This window comes from Electrophorus electricus, chromosome 17 (assembly GCF_013358815.1).
Source record: "Electrophorus electricus isolate fEleEle1 chromosome 17, fEleEle1.pri, whole genome shotgun sequence".
Classification (NCBI taxonomy): Eukaryota; Metazoa; Chordata; class Actinopteri; order Gymnotiformes; family Gymnotidae; genus Electrophorus; species Electrophorus electricus.
The window spans coordinates 485,350-510,000 of record NC_049551.1 but is presented as its reverse complement, the minus strand read 5'-3'; the positions used below and the strand labels follow the sequence as shown (position 1 = coordinate 510,000).

General features: G+C 47.7%; 2 protein-coding genes across 5 annotated transcripts in view; one reads left to right on the top strand and one right to left on the bottom strand.

Annotated features, from left to right (window-relative positions):
* Positions 1-9,199, bottom strand: part of rhof (ras homolog family member F) — a 9,908-nt gene extending 709 nt beyond the window's left edge. Inside the window, exons 1-6 of one of the 4 annotated variants that reach the window (XM_035535735.1) lie at positions 7,501-9,199; positions 4,658-7,056; positions 4,185-4,272; positions 2,119-2,228; positions 1,156-1,290; positions 1-508 (exon numbers count right to left, since the gene is read on the bottom strand). The exon at positions 1-508 is cut by the window's left edge and continues 709 nt beyond it. In XM_035535735.1, coding sequence (XP_035391628.1) covers positions 341-508; positions 1,156-1,290; positions 2,119-2,228; positions 4,185-4,272; positions 4,658-4,909 — 753 coding nt within the window. In that variant the 5' untranslated portion in view covers positions 4,910-7,056; positions 7,501-9,199 and the 3' untranslated portion in view covers positions 1-340. Of the gene's footprint in view, positions 509-1,155; positions 1,291-2,118; positions 2,229-4,184; positions 4,273-4,657 lie in introns of all 4 variants that reach the window. The other 3 variants (XM_035535736.1, XM_035535734.1, XM_035535737.1) reach the window with 3 other exon arrangements.
* A 110-nt stretch (positions 9,200-9,309) lies between these two features.
* On the top strand, positions 9,310-24,631 carry setd1ba (SET domain containing 1B, histone lysine methyltransferase a). Its single transcript, XM_035535733.1, is given in 19 exon segments — positions 9,310-10,796; positions 10,971-11,110; positions 11,434-11,532; positions 11,797-12,067; positions 12,852-12,973; positions 13,704-14,810; positions 16,929-17,675; positions 19,267-19,446; positions 19,530-19,629; positions 19,727-19,953; positions 20,391-20,466; positions 20,549-20,887; positions 20,998-22,389; positions 22,499-22,674; positions 23,022-23,147; positions 23,340-23,459; positions 23,634-23,771; positions 24,017-24,089; positions 24,092-24,631. Coding segments are annotated over 19 exon segments (5,592 nt in total). The 5' UTR covers positions 9,310-10,735; the 3' UTR covers positions 24,190-24,631.
* The last annotated feature ends 20 nt before the right edge of the window (positions 24,632-24,651 follow it).

Sequence of the window (24,651 nt, the reverse complement as noted above, 5' to 3'; positions counted from 1 at the left end):
TTTTATTCAAAGTGACAGAACACAACTTGAGTAATTGGGTCTTGCTCAGGGGCCCGGCAGTGGTGGGACTTGAACTAGCAACCTTCTGAGTACCAGTCCAGTACCTTCACCACTGAGACATCACTGCCACTCAGACAGTAGGTAGATCAGATACTGTGGATCAGACAGTTGGTGCTCTGACAACATATCAAAAGCCATTTCTCTGTCTTATCCATTTGTAATAAGTGCTTATAACATCTTTTAGAATCCCTGAGACTTAATGCATTTAGCCATTTAGGAGAACTGTTGCTCCTACAACCAGAGAGCGGCGGTTCCTGCTCCATGACTCCCCCTGCTGGTCCTACAGGATGGTGCAGCTGTGTGGCTTTTTGCGAGCATGTCGTGCTTTGCGGTTGGCGGCGAGAGCAATCTTGGTGGCCTCTTTGAAAATGTCCTCCACGTTCTCACGGTACTTAGCCGAGCACTCCAGGTACAGCTCAGCGTTCATCTCTTTCTGCGTCACCTCTCCCTGCCAGACGCCACATAGAGACATGAACATCCCACAAGGTGAAAGAGCCATTTAAACAGCCTGGTCAGCTCCACGACATAGACATGTTGGGTTGCTTCAGGTCAGTGTGAGGTCAGCACACACCTGTATGTACGTGATCAGGGCCTGGTCCTGTGTGAGGTCAGCACACACCTGTATGTACGTGATCAGGGCCTGGTCCTGTGTGAGGTCAGCACTCACCTGTATGTACGTGATCAGGGCCTGGTCCTGTGTGAGGTCAGCACTCACCTGTATGTATGTGATCGGGGCCTGGTCCTGTGTGAGGTCAGCACTCACCTGTATGTATGTGATCGGGGCCTGGTCCTGTGTGAGGTCAGCACACACCTGTATGTATGTGATCAGGGCCTGGTCCTGTGTGAGGTCAGCACTCACCTGTATGTATGTGATCGGGGCCTGGTCCTGTGTGAGGTCAGCACTCACCTGTATGTATGTGATCGGGGCCTGGTCCTGTGTGAGGTCAGCACTCACCTGTATGTACGTGATCAGGGCCTGGTCCTGTGAGGTCAGCACTCACCTGTATGTACGTGATCAGGGCCTGGTCCTGTGAGGTCAGCACTCACCTGTATGTATGTGATCGGGGCCTGGTCCTGTGTGAGGTCAGCACTCACCTGTATGTACGTGATCGGGGCCTGGTCCTGTGCTTTCAGCTTCCTAGTTCGCTCTTTATCCTTCCTCAGGTCTGTCTTGCAACCGATCAAGATAATGGGGACATCACGACAGAAGTGGCGGACTTCTGGGTACCACTGCAGAACATGAAAAGTTCAACTCTTTGATGCAGACAAGCAGGAAAGGAAAGTGAAGGCATGCTCACGTATCTAGTTCTGAGATTCTTGTCTATTTTGTGTTTGTTTCTTTACACAAAACTGTGTACACAATGCTTACAACTCCAGCATAAAGAGCAGGGTGTGGCTGGTTTTACACACGGGACGATGAAATACTACACTGCTGGCTACTCACAGACAACACACTGTCCCTCATTAATTATATTAACAAAAAAATGTATTTTGTAAAATGGAATTGTTTTGTAAAAATCAAAACAGACTTTCCCTTTAACTCTCTGTGTATGTAACATTTATACAACCCCCTGCACAACATGGTTTGTTTAGATTAAAGCGCAGTGGTTAAGGTACTTGACTTGTAATCAGAAGGTTGCTGGTTCAAGCCCCACCACTACCAATTTGCCACTGTTGGGAAACTGAGCAAGACCCTTAACCCTCTATTGTACTAACTCTAAGCTGCTTTGGATAAAAGCGTCAGCTAAATGCTGTAAATATCCTGCTGTCTAAGAACCACTACAAGACAATCAGAATAGTGGAACACATGTCACTGCCATCAACACAGGCCCTTCTGGTTTAATGGTGTTGTTTGTTTTATAACATTATTCATTCCAGTAATGATCAAGAAACAGAAAAATGGACCACTTTCCTTCTGTCCTGAAACACTCAACTGTTCTCTTGATTTGGCAGTAATAACTGATGCTTTAACCACATGTAAAAGGTTTAGTGCGATTTTGGCCTGTTACTAATCAGACGTTCTCACCCATTTTCATTTCATGGAGAAGTCCAATTTACCTTAATTAGAACATTATCAAAGCTGGTGGGGTTTGTCACATCATAGCAGATGAGCACAAGGTTTGCATCTTGATAGGAGAGTGGTCTCAGTCTATCATAGTCGTCCTGACCTGTGAACATACACACAGAGCTCAGATGAAACAGAGCAACTCTATAGTCAATATGATGACATTATTTGGAACTGCTGAGCATGCTGGAGTGTCTTCTGTTTCCATAAGGAGAACACCACCAGTGTCAGTAAGGTACTTTCTGACAACATTTCCCTTAAGAAGTTAACAGAACGCAGTAACTCCTGCTCAGAACTGTATATCTAGACTAGCAGTGTTTGAATGCAGTAATTCAAACAAAAACCACATCCTGACCCCAACTTCCTGTTCAAATGGCACTGCACATACACACACTCATGTGATAAAGGCACAAACGCATCCCTACATCACTTCTTCATGAACGTTAACAAATTAGTCTCCTAGACCATAAAAAGCGTGCATCCTTTAATTCAGTTTAATTTACCCTCCTACATTTCAATCTGAGACAGCAGCAGGGCACTCGTATTAGACTTCATGAATGTGACGTTTCACTTTAACCGACACCTGACCGGAGTATCAGACGATAATTCTGACAGCATTCTCAAGTCTGCTCTGGGTGCCTCAAGAGCTCTGATCAAAGTACCACATCCTGTTATGGCCTCATCTGCACTGACACGGCATCCTAACCCTGACTGACCTGGGAACAGTTGCACATTCAGTTGTAACCAAAAGTCAATTGTGAAAATATTCAACAAAGAACAAAATGCTGCATTATTACAGAAGACTCAACCCTCAGAGACAAGGAACCTGAAAAAAACTTAACCCTCAGAGACAAGGAACCTGAATAAGACTCAAGCCTCAGAGACACGGTACCCAAAATAGACTCTACCCTCTGAGACATGGTACCTGAAAGACTCAACCCTCTGAGATACAGTACCTGATAGACTCAACCCTCTGAGACACGGTACCTCAAAGACTCAACCCTCTGAGAAACGGTAGCTGAAAGACTCTGCACCGAAATGGCATCCTAACCCTGACTGACCTGGGAACAGTTGCACATTCAGCTGTAACCAAAAGTCAATTGTGAAAATATTCAACAAAGAACAAAATGCTGCATTATTACAGAAGACTCAACCCTCAGAGACAAGGAACCTGAAAAAAACTTAACCCTCAGAGACAAGGAACCTGAATAAGACTCAAGCCTCAGAGACACGGTACCCAAAATAGACTCTACCCTCTGAGACATGGTACCTGAAAGACTCAACCCTCTGAGATACAGTACCTGATAGACTCAACCCTCTGAGACACGGTACCTCAAAGACTCAACCCTCTGAGAAACGGTAGCTGAAAGACTCTGCACCGAAATGGCATCCTAACCCTGACTGACCTGGGAACAGTTGCACATTCAGCTGTAACCAAAAGTCAATTGTGAAAATATTCAACAAAGAACAAAATGCTGCATTATTACAGAAGACTCAACCCTCAGAGACAAGGAACCTGAAAAAGACTCAACCCTCGGAGACACGGTACCCAAAATAGACTCTACCCTCGGAGACACGGTACCCGAAAGACTCAACCCTCTGAGATACAGTACCTGATAGACTCAACCCTCAGAGACAAGGAACCTGAAAAAGACTCAACCCTCGGAGACACGGTACCCAAAATAGACTCTACCCTCGGAGACACGGTACCCGAAAAAGACTCTACCCTCGGAGACAGGGTACCCGAAAGACTCTACCCTCTGAGACACGGTACCTGAAAGACTCAACCCTCTGAGACACGGTACCTGAAAAAGACTTAACCCTCTGAGACACAGTACCTGAAAGACTCAACCCTCTTACACACTGTAACTGCAAATACACAGCATACAAATGTCCTTTTTCTTTTAAACTCTGCGTCTTAGTACTGCCTCAGCGTACAAGCGAGGAGGGAGGATGGTGCTACTCAAACACCACACAACTGCTATCACTGCACGTGTAATCACACCGCAGTCAGGAACCTAAGGTGTGTGGGACTGTGGGCAAGGATCTGGAATCCTACCTGCTGTATCGTAAAGATTCAGCTGTATCTCTTTCCCTCCATGTGTCACCATGGTGACATACTTCTCAAAGACGGAGGGGGCGTATGTCTGTGAAGCAAAAGATTCTCGTAAAGATTTACGTAAAAGGAAGTGCCAAGCTCATCTTAACACCAAGAATCAGATGGGAAAGTCTCTTTCAGAAAGTCTAATGAAGAGTTTTATTAATCTTTATAAGAGAGTGAATACCCAAGCATGAAAACCACTTATCTTCAACTACCCAGACACAGCATGTCACTGGGAGCTGTGTAAATCACCCTAACGTGTTTTGCAATTGAATTTCCTTCCTGGTGATTCATATGTCTACATATTTGTGACACAAGTTTCAGTCTGTGTGAACTACAAGAGTTAGTGAATATTAGATATCAATAAATTAACTGACTTAAAAAAACATTTGCGAAACTATGCAGTATCATAAATGGGCATTGAGACTCACCTCTGGAAAATCACCCTTCGCGTAGACCATAAGTAAAGAGGTCTTTCCGCACCCACCATCCCCTACGATCACAATTTTGAGCTGTTCTCCACCAACAGCTCTGCCTCTACCTGCTCCTGAGCCGTTCTGCATTCTGTCCTGTGAGGAGGTGGTGCGGCGGGCCAGGCCTGACCAGGCCTGACCAGGTAAAGGTGGGATGGGGTGACGTGGGTCAGCGAGTCCAGCAGTTAGCAGGAACAATGGTATCAGCATTCATGAGGAACTGGAGTGAGCATACAGCAGCCAGGAAAGTCCTGCCCCAGGTACACACGCCAGTCCTCAGCCCACTTCCTGAATACTCCGTTACTAGGCCATGTGTGTGTGCGTGTGTGTCTGACAGACAGTCCTCCAGCACTACTCGTAGCAGTACACCAACTTGTCTCTCTGGCTCTGTCTGTCATCACTGGGTGTGGAGGGTAATTACCACCTCCCCTGCCACACACACGCCTGCTCTGTACAGCATCAATCTATCTCTCTCTGTCTCTCTCTCTCTCTCTCTCTCTCACTCACACACACACATACACAAACATAGCGGAAACATATCTACTCATTCATTGGGCTCTTGGTCCAGCCCACAGTGTGTGTGCGCACTTGCTATTGCCAAGAGGGAGGGGTTAAATCTGAGTCACATTATTATTATTATTATTATTATTATTATTATTATAACATGAAAATAAAGCTTTTTGCTGTATCATTACTAGATTATTTTATTTTTAAAAAAGAATGAAGGAGTAAAACAGAAGCAGATCCTTTTTGCTGGCGCAGAGATCGATGCTCCAGACTGCAGACGTGGCTGTTGTTCCCTGCCCCTACTCCGGTCTCGAGACCTGCAGGACGACGCAGTCCCAGGTCCACACCGGCAGAGAATAGGACGATTGTAGGCATCACCCACACAAACTCTGGGTTGTGTGACTTAATAAATACTGAGAGTATTACACTATGTTTAAAATCATAAATAAATAAACACAAAAAGCAGCACATTATAGCATATGTTAATTTTTTTTATTCCGTTTTGCATAAAATAAACTCAAGTGAAAGAAACATTTGAGTATCGAAGACGTAATCTGTTCTTATTCAGTTAAAGATGACATTTTTTTAATATTCAAAGTACGCAATCACAAAAATACATTTAAAAAAGGCACGGCCTACTCGACTCGCGTGTGTCCAACAAGCACGAGCACATTCTTCATTCCCCATCCGTCAAGCCAGGTACGGTATAACCGTTCATATAAAGTCCATTTACTTCTTTTCAGTCCTGTACAGCGCTGTCCCGGTAAACGGTGACCAAAACCAAGAGCCAGTTTCCCACCTCTACCGAGGACACGCGAGCCATTTCCTCACCGAGCATGTACACACGTCCCAGCAGGGGGAGCCCAGAGACACGTGCACCCTCCGCTTACTGCTCAACGAACACACCAGGCCCGCACTGGCACGAGCTGGGAGCTAAATTAATTATAGTTTTACCGATTACTACATTTTACTCCGTGGGATCTTAAACATTCCTGTTTCGTTACAATCACAATGAGGTCATTTCTGGTAAATGCGTTTACCCTCAGAATAGGTGTTTTTTTTTCCCCATAAAACACTAATAGTTCACCCATACAGCACTGCTGTCGCGCGGCCTTAATCACGAGGGAGCCATAGCTGAGTTCACCGCACGAGCGGGAAAAAGTGTGTATATAGAAGAGAGGACGAGAGCGAGAGAGAGAGAGAGAGAGCGAGAGAGAGAGAGAGAGTGGTCATAGGCCTCTTAAAATCACAGGCTGCATTTCCTCAAAATTTAAAACGAGCCCTTGTTGCAGTTTCTGCTTCTCAGAAAAACAACAGGATTCAAGAGTAGTAAATGTTAGTTTATAGATAAACCCTGAGACCCAGAATAAGGAAAAGCTCAACTAGGCCTACGTCACTCTTTTGGTTACTATTTAAAAATATAAAAATGTTTTTGAACATTTTACATTTTACAATAACCTATGATCTATCGGACATCTGTACGTCATAGAAAACGCTGCAGCGTTACTGTGCGTGAAAGCCCGACGTGCACTCGGTCCCAGTATGTCCAACAGAAACACCACATAAAACAGCAATATACAGCCTTTCTGTGGCAGCTACACAGATGAGCACATTCTAGGTTACTCACGAAAACGCACAGAAAGAGGCGTTATCACAAAACCAGTAATCTTGATTCCTGCCATGGATCCGCTCCGGCTCGCCTGGCAAACAGCTCCCGAGCGCAGTGGGTCTCATGCGCCCGTCTGCTTTATTCGGGCTGGAGACGCCAGACTGCGGTTGAGTGTTGTTTTACATATCTGTGGTGTTCCTGTCCTTTTCTCGCAGAAAGGCTGGCTTCATTTAACGCGTACCTACAAGAAAGGATTGTTTTCTTCCTGTGAGCCAGCATATGTGGGCTATAATGTAGAAATGGCCTCATGACCTGCTGCAACTGTAAAAGACAGGGCTAGAGTGTCCTTTATGCACCCTGCTAATGTTTGGCACATTCCGGCACGATTTCAAATTAACATGACATTTTTTGTCGTTACAAAATCGCCAGGAGAGCGCATGCACTGGCAACCACGACAAATAAACATTTAAACACGAGTTCATGATTTTGGTGCCGGTGGACGATCTTGTGCAATTGTGCCTGCGTCGATTTTCTTCGCCCTTTGCTACTGACCTACAGCCCAACAAAGGCAGGAGTGCGAGACCTGAGATGGAGATGTAAACAGCGTGGACAGCCCACACAAACCGAACAATTCAGCTGCCCTTAACTGCGCATAACAGGGCGATACAGTTTGCATACCACATACCGATATGTGTTTCAATAGTGTAGTATCACCCGAAGAGATGATATGTGCCAAAGCCCAAAATAATTTCCCTTCTCTCTCCTCCATGCCTTACTCTGAATTCATCCTGCATGCTTCACATCAAATGATCCTCTGCTTTGCTCGTGGACACATCGAGTTACTGCATCGAATATTCTTGAAGGGGGGCTCGAGAACACAGCTGAGCACGAGCGTTCCCTTTGTGCTTGCTGACTGAAATGCCACAGATTGTTGAAAGCTGCTTTCCGTCCTTATATGGCTATGTGAGAGCAGTCGTCCCGATCTGGTGGCACGCGTCCAAATGCTCGGCTCGCTCTGTTGGCCACAGGGTTTGTATGGATTACTCACGCGACACGGGCACGAGTTACGGAAAAAATATTACTACGCAGGCAGCAACTTTATGTAACGTCCTGACTTCTCAAACGTCTAGTACTGCTAGCCGTAATGGTTAGGGTGTGTTGTAAAAATGGAAGTGGTTGCATGTGAAGATGCGAGTCCCTTGGTTACGACAGGCAGCCTCGCCCATGCATGGCTGCTGCGCCTTCTGCTTTCAGTGCACTCCTTTGTGAAGAAGCCATTTTGAAAAAGAACAGCACAGCAGCCATTAACGCTGGGCGGCTCCTGAATGCGCTATTAAAATGGTAACGCGGAGAGTACTGCCATTATGGTTACAATGATCGTCTTGAAAAAGGATACTTTACCAGGAATACATTAACCTCAAAGTCTTAACAGTGAAATAAACTATAAACCTATCGATTGAAATATCTTTATTAAGAAGATTGTAACTTACGATTATTTTTGGCTTTAAAAAAATGCAACGCTATTAATGATATACATATTAAATGTTAAAAATGTTCAGTGCAAGATTACAAATGAACATCATTCACTTTTGTCTCCAGTTAAAACGTTCCATCAATGATTACCTTGGAAGTAAGGTGTCCGCACCAGACCAGGGTCTGGCGAAAGTCTCGCCTTGCCTCTGAAACATGAAGAGTGCATGCATGTCTCTATCCTGCCTCAGGAAGAGCACGAGGGGATGGTTTGCATACTACTCTAACAAATTCTGTCTCGAGACTTCGAGCTGCTCCATTCGTTAGAGGCTGCGTAGTTGGTTATGTTTGTTAAGTGATGCGTTATTTTAAGATGAGAAGGCAGGAAAATGGTTAAGTGATGTGTTATTTTAAAAATGATTATTCTTGCTTTCCTCCGTTTAGGCGTTGTAACCCAACCCCCTCTTAAAACACAATGTTAAAGGATCCGACCACGGGAATGAAAACGTTCTTCTTTCTTCTGCGTATAGGCCTGATAAATTTATTTCAACAAAATGTTAAGGTAAATATCTCCACTGAAGTTTTGATGATTGTGTGTTTGAATGATCTGTCGACATTCTGCCGAGGATTACAGCGGCAGTGTGCTGCTAGGAGATTAAAACTACGCAGATATGCAGACGTGTCCTTGACAGAAGGTCAGACAGGTTTAGACTACATACTCACTTACTGGACTGTCTTTAGACAGAGGCTTCCACATTTGTAGTTTAAAACTACATTTATACTTCAGATACAGGTAATGAGGAATACAGAGGTTAAATGTGGGTCTGGTTGATGATCCTTGTATAAATCCTTGTTTAACATTGGAAATTGTGGCTGGGTATTATTAAAGGTGAAAGGTTTAGTACCAACAACCACATTAACCTACCAATCATACCTGTGATTCAGCATTTTTGCAAAAGGCCAATCGTCCTTTCTCTCTCTGGCCTGCCCTGTTTGTTGAAATGTGAGAAGCAATCAATTTAAATGGCTCTCAAAAACAGCATGCAACTGAATGTACTGAAAAAGCTGCTTCAGAGCTACTATGTAGCCTGAGGGATCAGTTAAAAGGAAAAAAACAGTATTCATCTAATTTACATAAAATGTCAAATTTTAATTATATACAATATCATACAATAATTCCTGCAGCCTTTCACATAAGCAAAGACAATAAAGATAAACTTACTTATAGACACATTCACACTTGGCCTTGCCTAGTGTAGGGCCTTCAGGGCAGCTGAGAACTTTCATGTGTATTTAACATTGCTAAAGCAGCTACATAGTCAGTTACAAGCTGTTTTATTCATTAACATTTTACTTTAGAAAGAAAATAGTTATATGGGTGTGCCATGACCTAGTTTGCTAGGACAAAGATGGATTCCAGGAAGAGAAAAAAATATTTTAAAAATATCAACAGGATATGATCCAACATTTAATCTTCATTCTTCTGAAATCCTGTACACAGAAACACTGTAATGTTTCAAATAGTCCATGAAGAGATGATGAAACCAAGCTTTAGATCCCTTTAGGAACAAAGGAAACCCAGTTTGGCCATTGAGTCCACTGTAGTCAACATGGCTGCGCAAGTGTACAACCCTTTCAGCTCTCTGTTGGAAGACTGACGCTCGTGCCTCTAATAGCGCACGCTGCCCCGCCGCTGCCGTCTGATTGGCCAGACGAGGCTCTGCTCCTCACCAGCCAATTGCCCAACCACCGCAAAATATCAAACAATGTTCGGCATGGACGTGCCAGCGAGACCCTCGGGTTTACCGAACAAAACAAAAACCGACACTTTATTTCCGTGTAAATGGAAGAATTCTGTGGTGGCAACGATTCGTTGCATTTTAATGGGTAAACTCCTGCTGAACTACGTAGTAGCATGTCTGCCGGAATTTCGATCGTAAAATCACATTCGGTATCTATGTGCTAAGTACTGGCACAATGTTTTGTCATTTATGACACGGCTTCTTATTGAAAAACGTGTCCCAAACCAGTCCTTGCTACCCTCTCTAACACTGGACCCATGTCCATCTTGTATTTGGCGTCCACGTAAATCTAGCAAGCAGATTCAACGCGTCGTTAAACGTTGTTTATTTCTTTAAGCGCGATCACTGGGCAGCCATTTCATGACGAATTATGCACATACGAGTTTATCTAACGTGATTACACTTTGGCACTATTCTAAATGTGTCGTGTAAAGAAATGCTGTTATTGAGGCTCCTGGCGAATGTGCTGCGGGACGGGAGGCTGAGGCGCTATAGTGGTGTATTGTGGGAGAGACTGAAAGCCCGTGCAGAGGCACACAATATGTGTTGGCTCGCGAAAAGGAGGCAGTATCTTTAAACCATGTAATGTAAGCAGCGAACGCTTACAGATCTACCCGTGTGTTATAAAACTACTCGATCGGACACAAAATGTCCAGACCTGGGGAAAAAAGCAGGGGAAATGAAGATCACGGCAGAAGGCAGAGTTCAAGTAAGCTTTCTCTTTTTTTCCTGCCCCTGTAACGTCTGTTTCGGTGACTGGGATCCGCTCCCGAGCCCCGTGCTCTCCACGGCACTGCTGGACGCGAGCGTGACGCTTTGTGCCGTGTGGCTGGAGTGTGTTAACGCGTGTTAACGCGTGTGGTGTTTACACGTTTCTGTGTAGGTCTGGCGAACGGCATGGAGCACAGTGCGGCGGAGAGGCGAAGTCACCACTGGAGAAGTTACAAGTTGATGATTGACCCAGCGCTGAGAAGAGGTCCGCACAAAGTGTATCGCTACGATGGCCAGAATTTCAGCATGCCCGTGAGTAACCCCCTCGAACCCGCGTGCAGGATGAGCAGCACGACCGAACGGGGACGGGGCAGTAGTCGCGAGCGTGGTGCTGCGCGGAGTGGATACGGTGCAGCTCGCGCTAGAAGCGCGCCAGATTCGCTCCGCACGGCACCTGACGTGTCTTGTCCAGGGTATCGGTCCACGTTACGGTTGATCATCGTTGATTACTTAATTATAAGAGCGAATATTAGAGCACGCGGTGGTGAGGGCTTCTGAGCTGCTCATCAGCTGACAGATTTAAGCAGCTTCATCAACGTAGTTCAGCTCGTAACGTGTTTGCTCGGTTTGGGCAGAACTCCGGAGTTCCACCGGTGGACATCGTCAGAGACCCGAGAATCGGTCGCCTCTGGACAAAATACAAGGAGACGGATCTCCCTGTTCCAAAATTTAAGGTAGGCTTGTCACACCCCCTAGCAGGGCTGACAGAAGCATGCGTTTGTTTTGAAGGAGTTGGCCTAAACGCGGTGGAAGTCCTGGCTCTTCCTCTCATTCATGCAGGCTGGGCGACAGCCTGTTAATGCACGGATTAATGTGGAGAACCACACTGTCTTGTTTCTTAAATAAAGCTCCGACAACGTGATTCCATTTTCGATTTATATCCACGGAGAACTTTTTAACTCCTGGTTAATAACGCACCAAAATTAATTTCTCTGCAGATCGACGAATGTTACATCGGTCGTGTTCCTCCAAAGGAGGTCACTTTTGCGAGGTTGAACGACAACATCAGAGAGGGTTTCCTCACTGATATGTGCAAGAAGTATGGGGACATAGAAGAGGTGGAAATATTGTACAATCCGAAGAATAAAAAGCACTTGGGAATAGCCAAAGTTGTGTTCGGGTCCGTAAGAGCAGCAAAAGATGCGGTACAGAACCTGCACAACACGTCTGTGATGGGTAACATCATCCACGTGGAGCTCGACCCTAAAGGTAAAGAAGGCAATACCGAAATACCCTAAAAATAACAATCCACGCCCAACATTTACGATCCAAGGGTAATTTTTGCACTCGAACTAAAATACGTTTTTAGGAAGGCATGAGTTTACTTGGCTCATTTTAATGTTGACCCGTCACGTTTGTAAATTGACAGCGGTTGCCTGGTAACATGCGTAACATGTGACTGTAGTGGAGCCGATTTACCGGCGCTAGTAAACTACAGCTGCGAATGTAATGAGTGTCATGCATGGGCGAAAAGTCGCGTTTTAATCGATAATAAAGGTTCGCTATTTCTGATGTCTCACTAGGAGCATTAGCGTACTGCCAGCAATATACATTTAGGCAATGTGACAAAATTAATCAGGAGCTCTGCTTTGATTAGTCTGTAGTTAGGTTAGTGTTCTCTACACTGGAAAGATGAGAGAATCCACACAGCACTATAATGTGAGAACCTGGAGGCAAGTTCACATGCGAAGCCGCACTCTCCTCTCTTAAAGAGACAGTGCACATCCTAGTTTACAACCTCGAGAACACCTGACAACTGGTTTTAACTGAATTTGAAGTGTGTGTGTATGTGTGTATATATGTATGTATCTATATGTTGATGTAAAGTAGCTTTACATGGACATTTCTACATTTTCGGGATGTTACTGTTATAAGCTGTTATGCTAACTTTTACCCACCATTAGTTTTCAGTCTTTGGCAGAGTCACAAACCAGTGTGGCATTAACAGATCTAACTGTGCCTGTCTCCTTGATCTCCATGGTAACCTTTTCAGGTGAGAATCGCCTTCGATACTTCCAGCGGCTGGTCAACGGCAGCTTCACCCCTCACACAGTACCTGTGGGTGAGGAGGAACTGTGTGAGGTGTCTCCCCACTGTGTTGCCGAGGCTCTGCTGGTAAACAAACCTCTAAAATACTGCATTAGTCTACTAGTCTTCACTTCATCATTATTCTGTTGTTGTTTATCGGAACAGAGGAGAGAATTTTTTTCCATGCAGGTGTTGTTAATGGGAATGTGCCGTAGTATCAGTATCATCTCAGTGTGAGGGGTTTGACTGATATTTAGTGGTGGTATAAAGGTAATGTGTGGCTGGGTGCATCTTTATATCTTACGCTTGGTGTCATATGAAAGTACAAGTATTGGAATGGATCGTCTACATCGGCTCAGAATCCAGGAAATCAAACTACCAAAAAGAAAAAACGCTGAACACTGCAGGTCACTCCTCTGTCTCTGTATTTAAAACTTTTTAAAATTCAAGCACCAGCCTTGGGCTTGCCTTGTGTTTTAGTACTAATAGAGTTTAAAGTGTAATTTACTGTACAGGATTCTTCAATGTCATAGGATATCAACTGAAATCAGTCATGAAGTTGCTGGTTTAATGAACAGCTTCTAACTGCCACTGCAGTGCATTACGTTCCTCTCTAATCCACATGCGTCAGTGTAAGTGGTGATATGGAGAGAAAAACGTTGGCTGTTCGTTTTTCTGTTCATCAGTGAAGGTTCCTGCCTTTCGTTCAATGACCTTGTAAAACACAAGTTGTTAGGTTAGGTTAGGTGTGTGCGTGTGTGTCTGTGTTGTGTTGTAACAGAGTTCTGAGTGGAATGTTTGCCTGTGCTGTGTCCAGGCCTGCGAACCTTTGCGGAGGTTGTCTGAAGGCAGTTCCTCTGTCGCCGGGGGGACCGTCACCGCTGGGAGCACCAGCACACCCATGTCCCTGGACACGGCCTACTCTAGCCTGAGGCCGGACACGCCGCAGTCGCAGGGCACACCCCACACGCCCCACACGCCCCACACGCCACGCCCCTCTGGCACCCCCTACTCTCAGGACTCCAGCTATTCCAGCCGACAGGCCACGCCCGCCTACCACAGCAGCCGTGTAGAGGGGTCAGGGGGGTATAAGGCCAGGAGGCATGAAACCAAGTTTCAGGATGCCTACAACCGACGTCCGGAGAGACACTACGTGCATGGCACAGGTGGGGGTTTCCGTGGTAACACAGAGCAGCAGACACCCTTCAAACAGCAACAACCGCCCGAGCCCCCCTCCCCTGCTTTCTCCAATACCCCCCCACCCCCGGTCACGCCGAGCTTCAAGCCTGCCTTCTCTCCCTACCCCACCCCCCTGCCCCCTGCCTACCCCCCCCCTGAGCCCCCGTTCCACCAGCCTCTTCAACGCGAGCTGGACTACAGGAGGACCCCTCAAGCCCCGCCTCCCTCAACCCCTGACCTCCCAGCTGTCAGAGACCGGCCAGAGACGCCCCCGATCCCAGAGCCGCCCCCTGTTCCAGAGACCCAGCCAGCCACGCCCCCCGCCTGCACACCGGAGCCATGCCCTTCTCCTGGCACACCCACGTTGGAGGCGGAGCGTAACAGCCTGGACTCGCGAATCGAGATGCTCCTGAAGGAGAAACGGACGAAGCTGCCCTTCCTGAACGAGCGTGGAGACTCGGACAACGAGGTGCGAATGGAGGGCAGCCCCATCTCTTCCTCTTCCTCTCAGATGTCCCCCATCCCTCCCTGTAGCTCCGCCCCTGCCACCGTTGCTCCTTGTCTGCCTCGGCCCTGCAGCACTGGGCTGGAGGACATCAGTCCCACACCACTGCCCGACTCGGATTCCGAAGAGTCCATCCCAGGCACAGCCTCTCTGCTGCTCCAATCCCAGAGCACCTCGCCCCCAAACACGCACAAGAGCAGCACAGGGGGACCACGCACACCCACCGACAAACTGGACTCGGTAAGACCAACTATCCACAGAGCTGCTGTTTAATCTGCCCACACCCAATGTGTGTCTATTACACTGTCTCACTTTTAAAAAGCAGAGTACTGTCAAACAAGGGGTTTTTCCCTTCTTTTTCAAAGGGTTTAACTGTTAGTTAATGGTAAGAGGACTATTAGAAAGTGTTTAGTGTGTGTAACTGGAGGGATTCAGGACCCAGGGGAAGCCGGGGAAGTGCAGCAGACCACATGTGCCAGTGCTAAACTTGGGGCCTCTGCTTTCATGCCTTGCAGGAAATTGTGAAATCTACCAAAAAACAAAACTTACTCTTACTGCCTGATCTCCACCTCTGACGAGGAACAGGATTTCTGGCTTGTTCACGTGTGCTCATTTTATGAGTTCCAGTCCACAGTGGTGTTAGCTACCCGAGAGGGATGGGACAGTATTATTACTGCCTGTGTTTATGCACACAGTCCAAGGCAAAAGGCAACTTTATTTCCTGCTTATTTTACATATGTTAAAAAATAAATAATTTTTAATTATCAAGGGTATGAAGTAATTTTGAGTGTCACATTTAAATCACCAGAATGTTTTCAAGTTTTGATAAGACTTTGTAAGGAGAGTTAAAGTTTCTGACAGCTGTTTAACAGTGAATGGTGTTCAGTTTTATCTCGCCTGTAACGCAGAATTCACTGTCTTGAGTTTTGAAGCCCCTCTGCAGGTAGCAGTGTTCGGACTCTCAAGTTCTGTTGTGGTAAACATGTTTCCTATGTTAGCCAATCAGAAGGCCTTTCACATACTGTGAAATGTAAACAAAAGCTTCAGACACACCACCTCCCCAGAACATATCAGAAAGTCTACAAAAGGAAGTCTCTTCACATCCCTAAAACCGATACTGTGTCCTCCCGTTGGCTCCTGTGGGACTTAATCAGTGGGCTATACAAGCTTCTTCTGTGCACATGAATAATTCGGCATGGCATATAACCTCATAAGAAAAACATGTATTTAATATTCTCCGCTCTGTATAACAGCACTCATGCTCAGTGGTGAAACCGCTCCAAAGCAAACTTTGGGCTCAGTACACAGGAGTCCCCAGCTCTGTTCTGCTGCACGTGAACTACAAGCTGATTGGCTGAGCTGGGTGCGAACAGAACACTTTCACTTCCTCTTTCACACTCAAGATCACGGTGCTAAAAGAGAAAACAATGCATGCCTGTGCCTCCATTTAGTGTTGCGCTTCCTGCTTCACTAGCGCACCACCATCTCAATCTGTTTTTAAGGCAGAGACCACAGACGTTGGCTCAAGAACTTGTGATCAATAACAACACAGAGACCACAGTTGGCTCAGGAGTTTATGATCAATAACAACACAGAGACCACAGTTGGCTATGGAACTTGTAATCAATAACAACACAGAGTTCCATGATGTGCTATGTTTTGCTATATTAAGTGATGTTTGTAGAATATAAGACAACAGAAGCCACAATGCAATTCAAAGTCATTTTTGCACTTGTCATTTTTATTAACAAAAAGTAGCAAACAATATGTGTGAAAGTGATTATTTTTACTATATATATATATTTTTTTAAAGAAAGCTCATGAGATGAAGAATCAAAGTGCTCTGTAGTATTCAAATGAACAAGTTTATGCTCCACAGAGCAGGTCCCCTACATGGAGACAGCTATGTAAAAAAAAAAAAAAAAAAAAATAGTACAGAATGTATGAAACATCCAGGCCACTAGGTGGCAGTATAATGTTTTGTAATGTGAAGAATCATTGGCTAAAATTATGAATTGCTCCTTTAAAGGCCCTAACAAGTTTAGTAGACTCAAAATAATTTTTATCGCCATAACATTTTTAAAATGAGATTTGTTTGAAATGAGACATTTTTATAAACAGAGTGATATAATGTCTACATTTCCAATTCTTTCTGTAATTCCAAAATCCAATAATGAAGCCAATATTTTTGACAACATAAACATAAAATGATCTAGAGAATTATTCACAAACATAAACATTGGAATTGCAATTGTTTTTTTATTATTTGAGGTTTTAAACTGCTTAAGTGTCCTATTTGAAATCCAAACTCACTAATATTGTGACATGTTTTAACATGGGCTGTCTTGTCTTGTACAGGGCACCCAGTCATCTGGGGAGGACATGGAGATCTCAGACGACGAGCTGCCCAGCACGGCCATCAGCAGTGGTGACTGTGCCAAAGGCATTGTTGTAAATTCGGCTCCGCAGACCATTACGATCCCACCGCCTGGGTTCCCTCCTCTGCACCCTCCACAACCCGGTTTCCCTTTACCTCTGCCTCATCTTCCCCCTCATTCTGCCGTGCCGGGACCTCCACCTCCGCACATGGCTGCACCTCACCCCATGCTGCCGCCGCTGCCCCCTTACCCCCCTGGCATGGTGCCCGTGGTGCCGCTGGACCTCGTGAGCTGTCTACCCCAGTGGGGCAGTGTGCACATGTCCTTCCAGATGCAGACCCAAATGCTAACCAGAATTGCACAGAGCCAGAGGCCATACCCGTACCCGCACTTCATGGCCGGGGCTGGGGGTGTGACCAGTGCGGGGGCCATGCCGTTCGGAGGTCCTTACCAGCCCCTGTCTATGATTGGCACCCCTGCTGGAGGAATCGGGCATGGGCAAACCTGGCCTCTACCCAGCATGCCAAAGTTCAACCCCACAGTCCCACCGCCTGGTTACGAGCCTCAGAAGGAGGACCCTCACAGAGTCACTGTGGACGGGGTGCTGATGGTCCTAGTCAAAGAGCTGAAGGCCATCATGAAGCGAGACCTCAACCGCAAAATGGTGGAGATGGTGGCCTTCAGGGCCTTTGATGAATGGTGGGAGAAGAAGGAACGTTCTGCTAAGGTGAGACTTTGTATGGTTGAAAATAATATTTGTGTGTGTGTGTGTGTGTGTGTGTGTGTGTGTGTGTGTGTGTGTGTGTGTGTGTGTGTGTGTGTGAGAGAGAGAGAGAGAGAGTGAGAAAGAAAAAACTGCAATAAAGTACAAAAGGTTTCCAGAGAAACATTTCAGACAGAAGACCTTCATCAGCTGTGCAAGCAAAGTGATTCTGAACTTCTAGGAGGAGGAGCCAGTTTACATTCAAAAGAGAAGATTTAAATCAGAACATTCATCCCAAGGGGTTCTAAAGTTCCCAGATTGTAGAGGAGTTTTTTCCTTTACGTTTACTAAATTCACTTGCAGCCATAGCAAAAAATGACAATGCAATCATTAATGCAAAGTCTATTAAAAAAGCCTTTTTACAGGAAACGACAAATCCTTCATTCTGATGGTCTGAAGGTGTTCAATGAAACAGATAGTCGTCTCTTGGTTTCTCCGTGTAAAGCTGATTACATCTCTTACAGTAACACAATAGACAACTCCCACAGTGATGCATGGGGGAATGGAGGATGAAAACTGACCCTTGTGTGCCAGTTATTTTAGTGGCTGTGTTAAACACATCTGAGTGAAGCTACACTACCGTGGTTGGTATCCGAATGATCATTTATTTCACTCTTGATGAGAGATGTGGTCTCTGCATCACCCTGGAGGCTTTTAAAATGTCTGAGTACAATGTTAGCCACTGTTTTATTTGTAGGATGATAAGTGAGTTCTAAATGAACTTTAGAACCCAATGGAATTAATGTTCATATTTAAACATCCACTGTTTAACATAAATGGGTTTCACATCTTACAACTTCAGAAACTTTAGCTTGTACAGCCGATGAAGGACCTCAGTCCAAAGATTTCCTGTTTCTCTGGCTTCTACACTGCAGATTTACTGTTTCTACATGTTAACCACATTGGGCCGCAGGTATTACATATACATTTTTAATTACCAAAAAATATAAATGTATACATGCCAGTGAGATTTTTAAATACATTTTCTCATTGCCTTCTTGGTTAAATAAATGGACTTTAAATAAAGGTTATTATTATTTAACATTCTTTAGCCAATTATTATGAGTTGGGCCCTGAGGTCATGTGAAAGCCCCAATATATGAAGGATATCAGCCAGTTGTGTTTTATCTATAGCTTTTTATCTAGCTCTAGTTTTGTTTTCTGTTAACTTTCTATACATTATCTATACGTTAATACATACACTAAAGTTAGTGTCCAGATTAGCAACATTATTTAACCAAAATAGTTCGCTAGCTCGCGGGCTCTTGAGCCACCTCTCCTAGGTGATCGTTGGCTCTTCCTGTCGACGTTCTCGATTATTCGACATTTAAAAACGGTGAACGCACTTTCTGAAGTCTCTAAATTAGCATTTGTAAGTTATCTGTTGGTCAGAAGTACATAAACTACACAACCAGTCATTGCCACATGCTAACAGCACCAGAGTAAACCCCTCAGAGTTGATAATGGCGAGTTCCGTTCGCCTCGCGGAGCCCAGCGCGATCTACCGAGGCAGTGAGCTAGTCGGCAAATGACCGTTTGTGTGTTTGCCCTGCAGGCAACCTCTACTCCAGTGAAGCCTGGTGAAGTGAAGGAGGAAGAGAAGGAGCGTGCCAAACCGAAGGAGACGCTGTCGTCCAGTTTACTGGAGACGTGGAGCAAAGGCGAGGGCTGGGCTTACGATGGCATAGGCATGGCGATCGGCCTGCGCGGCGCCATTCGGCTGCCTTCATTCAAGGTGCGAGCCCGTGCCGTCTGCTGCCACGGCTGGTGCTCCCTTAGTGTCGGGAAAAAATAGTAAAACTGTTTGTGTTTTTTCAGGTGAAGAGGAAAGAACCCCCTGATCCAACGTCCACTGCAGATAACAAGAGGGCGCGGCCGTCCACACCCGGAGACGATGAACTGGAGGATGAAGGTGAGGGTAAGATCACCTGTAGCTCTTCTAGAGATAGATTAGAGTAAAACTGATGTCAGTGGGCAGCCTATAGCAGGACTGACTGGGTGGGTGTGGTTACCAGAGTCAGAGAAAGGTGACCTACCTGGTGAGGGCACCAGACTGGACACTGATGCTTGCTCTGCCAAGCGACGGCATGCCAGGCCTGTGGAGCTGGATAGTGAAGGAGAGGAAGAGGAGGAAGAGGAGGAGGAAGAGGAGGGTGAGACATCCTGCAGAGAAGAATCGTCCCTGTCCGATCGAGCAGAGGAGCTGGAGCAGGAGGCGTTGGAGAGGCTGTCCTCTGGCAAGGTGAGCACCTGCGCCTCCTACAGGAAATCCAATCTCAAAAGGACTGTTGAAGACCTCTGATATTGGCTTTGGACTTTGATTGGCAGGATGTGAGGGCGAATGTCTGTTTGTTTTACAGGTAAAGTTGTCAGTAGTTCAGAGAGTCCACTTATCTGAACATACATATACATCTGAACCACTGATGTTGATGGGTGCTGTGTGTCAGTTAGGCAGCTAGTGAGTCAGTTCACTAGAACCTGGTAATGATGGGAGGAGCGTTTATGTGGCATCTTTACAAAGTGCACTGAAGAGTGTTCAGAAAACACATCACATTAGAAAACAGATTATTTAAACTGAAGAAAACCCAGAGGTGGACGTTCCAGGTTCGGAAAGTAAAATTCAGAAAGTTTTGCTGGACAGCATGTTGGCTTGTCTGATCTCTGTATGGACTTTTCCAGGAGGTGGACGATGACGACGATGATGGTGACAGTGAGTCTGATGCCAGTGGTAGTGTTTCTGACTCGTCTGATGAAGGTAACGAGAGAGGCGGTTATGAACCTCTTCTGTGCTCTGTATAACTGCTGTGTGTCGATGGCCAAATGTCTTTTCTTGGCAGAAGCTTCCAGTTCCTTGTCGTCCAGCTCAGATACTTCTGAGTGTGAAATGTCCTCGGACTACGACTCCAGCTTGGAGGAGGAGCGAGAGGAGGAAGAGGAGGACGAGGTAGCCATGGACATGGACGATGAAGAAAAAGAGGTGGTGCGAACATCATCATCATCATCCTCTTCTCCGGCATCTTCTGAGGAAGACTCTGAGCTCAAGGCTCCTAGCACGCCTGTTGGCCCCCCTCCTGAGGAAGAGTGTGAAGCAACTCGAGACGAATCAGAAGAAGCGGTGAGCTCCGTTACGGCCGTGATGAAGGACCTGCTGCCGCCAACGCCCAAAGGACCGCCAGGTTCACGCCCCTCTGATCACACTGATATGTCTGCCAATGAAACGGTTGATTGGTCTCTAGTCTGTGGTTTTGTGAAGTTGTGCTAACACAGGTTCCTGTCCTCTTCACAGCTGAGGAGCCCAGTGTTGATTTGGAGGTTTCCTTGACGGAGCAGCGTTTGGAGAGCGCGGGCGTCCTGAGGCCCCCAACCCCGACGGGGTCTCTAGCCGACAGTGACCTGGACGTGCGTCCCAAGATCCACACCGAGGAGGAGTTTCCCCGGACACCTGGACGTGATCTCCCTGTCCCCCCTGAGGTGGAGGTCCCAGCCCACATGTCCTCTGTTCAGCATCCTCTCCCACCTTGCCACACCCTCCTGCCCCCCCCAGGGCCCCTGCCCGAGCTCTCCGGACGTGCGCGACTCCCGACAGACGAGGACATCCCCCGCACGCCGGGTCGTGACCTCCTGGAGCACCCACAGGGCCTGGGTAAGTCTCAAAGCACTGAGACGGTGCCCATCACGCCGGGCAGCGATACCCCGCTGACAGGTAACAGCTTGGCGCTCAGCTCCCCCCACATCCCTGGTAGTCCCTTCTCGTACCCCGGGCAGTCCCCGCTCCTGAGCGCTGGCATCCCCCGGACGCCGGGCAGGGACCTCACCTTCGCCCCAGCATTCCCAGATCCCGCCCTCTCCGCCGCCCCGCCCGTCCACAGGAAGGCTTCCTCGGGGAGCCTGGAGGAAAAGCCCGTGTTCAAAGAGCCCGTGCTCAGCTCGTCTCCGCTGGCTCGCCTGCCGGGCAGTGCTGCGTGCCCGTTGCTGCCCGCTGCGCCCTCTCTCCCTGCTGCTTCAGTACCCGAGCTGCCCATGGCTCCCTGCAGCTCGCCGCCATCCGCTCCAGAGCCTGCCGTTGCCAGCCTCCCCGCCGAGCACCCCGTCCCACTGATCCAGCTTCCTGTGCCCTTAGATGCCACTCCGCTTAAGAGGAAGCCCGGGCGGCCCCGCTCCAACAAGACCGCGGCCGCAATGCCTCAGGACGTCCTGCAGAGTCCCGCAGAGACGGTCTCGCTGGCGCTGGACGTGCCTGTGCCCGAGCTGTTCTCCGCGCCCTGCCCTGACCCCTTCCCAGATGCTGGCAAGGGTCCGAACATGGAAGTGCTGCAGGAAGACACGCTCCAGACGGTTCTCCCTTCCAGCCCCGCCCACATCGCACACAGCCCCGCCCACGTCCCACCCGGCCCTGTCCACAGCCACCTGCTCTTTGAGGAGCCGCTGCAGAAGACACGGCGGCAGAGGCGGAGCTGGGAGGAGCTTCTCCGCTCTATGCACTCGCCCGTGAGGTCACCGCCCCTCCCCAGCTACCAGCCCCGCTCGGAGTTTGAGGAGATGACCATTCTGTACGACATCTGGAACGATGGCATCGATGAGGAGGACATCCAATACCTGAAAATCACCTACGACAAGCTGCTAGAGCAGGAGAACGGCAACGACTGGCTGAACGACACTCTCTGGGTGCCCCACCCTCATATCCTTCCTCGTGTGTGAGTGTGCCGCGTGTGTGAGTGCGCCGCGTGTGTGAGCGCGCCCGAGTGTCTTTGTAGCTGTAGTTGTATCCTTAACTGCACTGGCTGCACCCACCAGTTGGGGCAGCGTTCCCGGGCTGAAGAGGAAGCGGCGTGAAGATGGGATACGGGATCATGTGACCGGCTGCGCCCGCAGTGAGGGCTACTACAAGATCGACAAGAAGGATAAAGTGAAATACTTGAACAGCACACGACTGCAGTCAGACGAACCGGACAAAGACACACAGGTGTGGAGAGGACTGGACACCACTCTCTGTCACACACTGGGCTCATCAATTACTATCAAACACCTAGACCAGTCTCTGTCAATCACTAGATCAATCAGCCATTAGATCAAGTCAATCACTACATCAATCACTAGACCAGTCAGTAGTCATTCAGTAATTGAGGCTGGTGTATCTCCTTCTACATGCGGGGGGCCCACTGGGTGAGGGTGGAGAGGTCCCAGAACTGGGGGGTGGAGCATGGGCGGGGCTTCTTGTTTGATTGATTAGCTGAACTATGTGTTATGAAATGGGAACAGCTGTGTATTTCTTCAGGTCTTTGACACTCTCCTGTGCGTGCGCGTTTACAGGGGAGGAGTATTCCCGCACAGCCCCACGCCTCCACCAGAGCAGGGTCGGAGCGCCGGTCTGAGCAGCGCCGCTTGCTGTCGTCCTTCAGCTGTGACAGCGACCTGCTCAAGTTCAACCAGCTGAAGGTTAGAAAGAAGGCTGCAGCCACAGAGCACCTCCACCCACCCCACCACCCCCTCCATATTCAACACCTCCAACCACACCACAACCACGTCCATCATCTTCACCCGCACCACGTCCACCCCACCTCCTTCAGTACCTCCACCCTCAGTGGTGGGCTGTGCGGTTCCGTCCTCACTGGCAGTGTCTCTGTCTAGTTCCGGAAGAAGAAGATCCGTTTCTGTAAGAGTCACATCCACGACTGGGGCCTTTTCGCCATGGAGCCCATCGCCGCCGACGAGATGGTCATCGAATACGTCGGCCAGAATATCAGACAGGTGAACAAGCCTCGAGGCTACTGGAGCGTTTGAAAGATTAACAGCATGCTCTCTGATTGGCAGGGTTCTTGGGCTCGAGCAGCACATAAATGAAGCTCGGCGGTGCTTACTTCAGATCTGCTGTAGAGGGCGCTGTTGGAAATACAACTGGTACTGTGTGTGTGAACCGCTCAGGTGATTGCGGACATGCGGGAGAAGCGCTATGAAGAGGAGGGCATCGGCAGCAGTTACATGTTCCGCGTGGATCACGACACCATCATCGACGCCACCAAGTGTGGAAACTTCGCTCGCTTCATCAACCACAGCTGCAACGTGAGTCTCTCTCTCTCTCTCTCTCTCTCTCTCTCTCTCTCTCTCTCTCTCTCTCTCACACACACACCTCCACCTAGCTCCACCCACTCCTACACACACACACTCATTATTTAGTGGTTTGTAGTGACTGTGTGAGATGTGTGGACCTTTAACAGACTGTGTGTTCTCAGCCTTAACTATATGCCACTGGTTTTATTTACTTATTCATTACGTGTGTGTGTGTGTGTGCGCCCTCTCTCTCTTAGCCAAACTGTTATGCCAAGGTCATCACTGTGGAGTCGCAGAAGAAGATTGTGATCTACTCCCGACAGCCCATCATGTGAATGAGGAGATCACCTACGACTACAAGTTCCCCATCGAGGATGTGAAGATCCCTTGTCTGTGTGGAGCAGAGAACTGCAGAGGAACCTTAAACTAGCACGTCTCGTCTCATCTCCCCTCCCCTCCCATCCCCCGGCCCAGACACCCAGACGCCCGTCCCCTTGCTGCTGGTGAGGGGGTGTGGTCAACTGGTGGGGGGTGTGGTCAGCCTCCCACCCACTGGAGGTAGTGCAGCTAAGTGTCCAGGGCTTTTATATATTATACACGTGTCATGATTGTTTACGAGTTCCAGGTGCTCTTTCAACCACGTCAGTTTTCTACCGTGCTTCCATTATGCTTCGTGTGCAGGTAGAAAGGAGCTGTAGCCCCACCCCAGCAAGCGTACGGTCTGGGTATCTCTGGGTTGGACGCTGCCCCTCTTTCCTGCCTTCCTGTCCCACCCCACCCCCACACCAGTCACTCTGTCTACACGCACAATTCTGCTCTTGGGCCACACACATGGCTTTCCCAGGGTGGAGCATGACTCGTGCTGGGGTCGTGTCGGGTGGGTGGGTGGGTC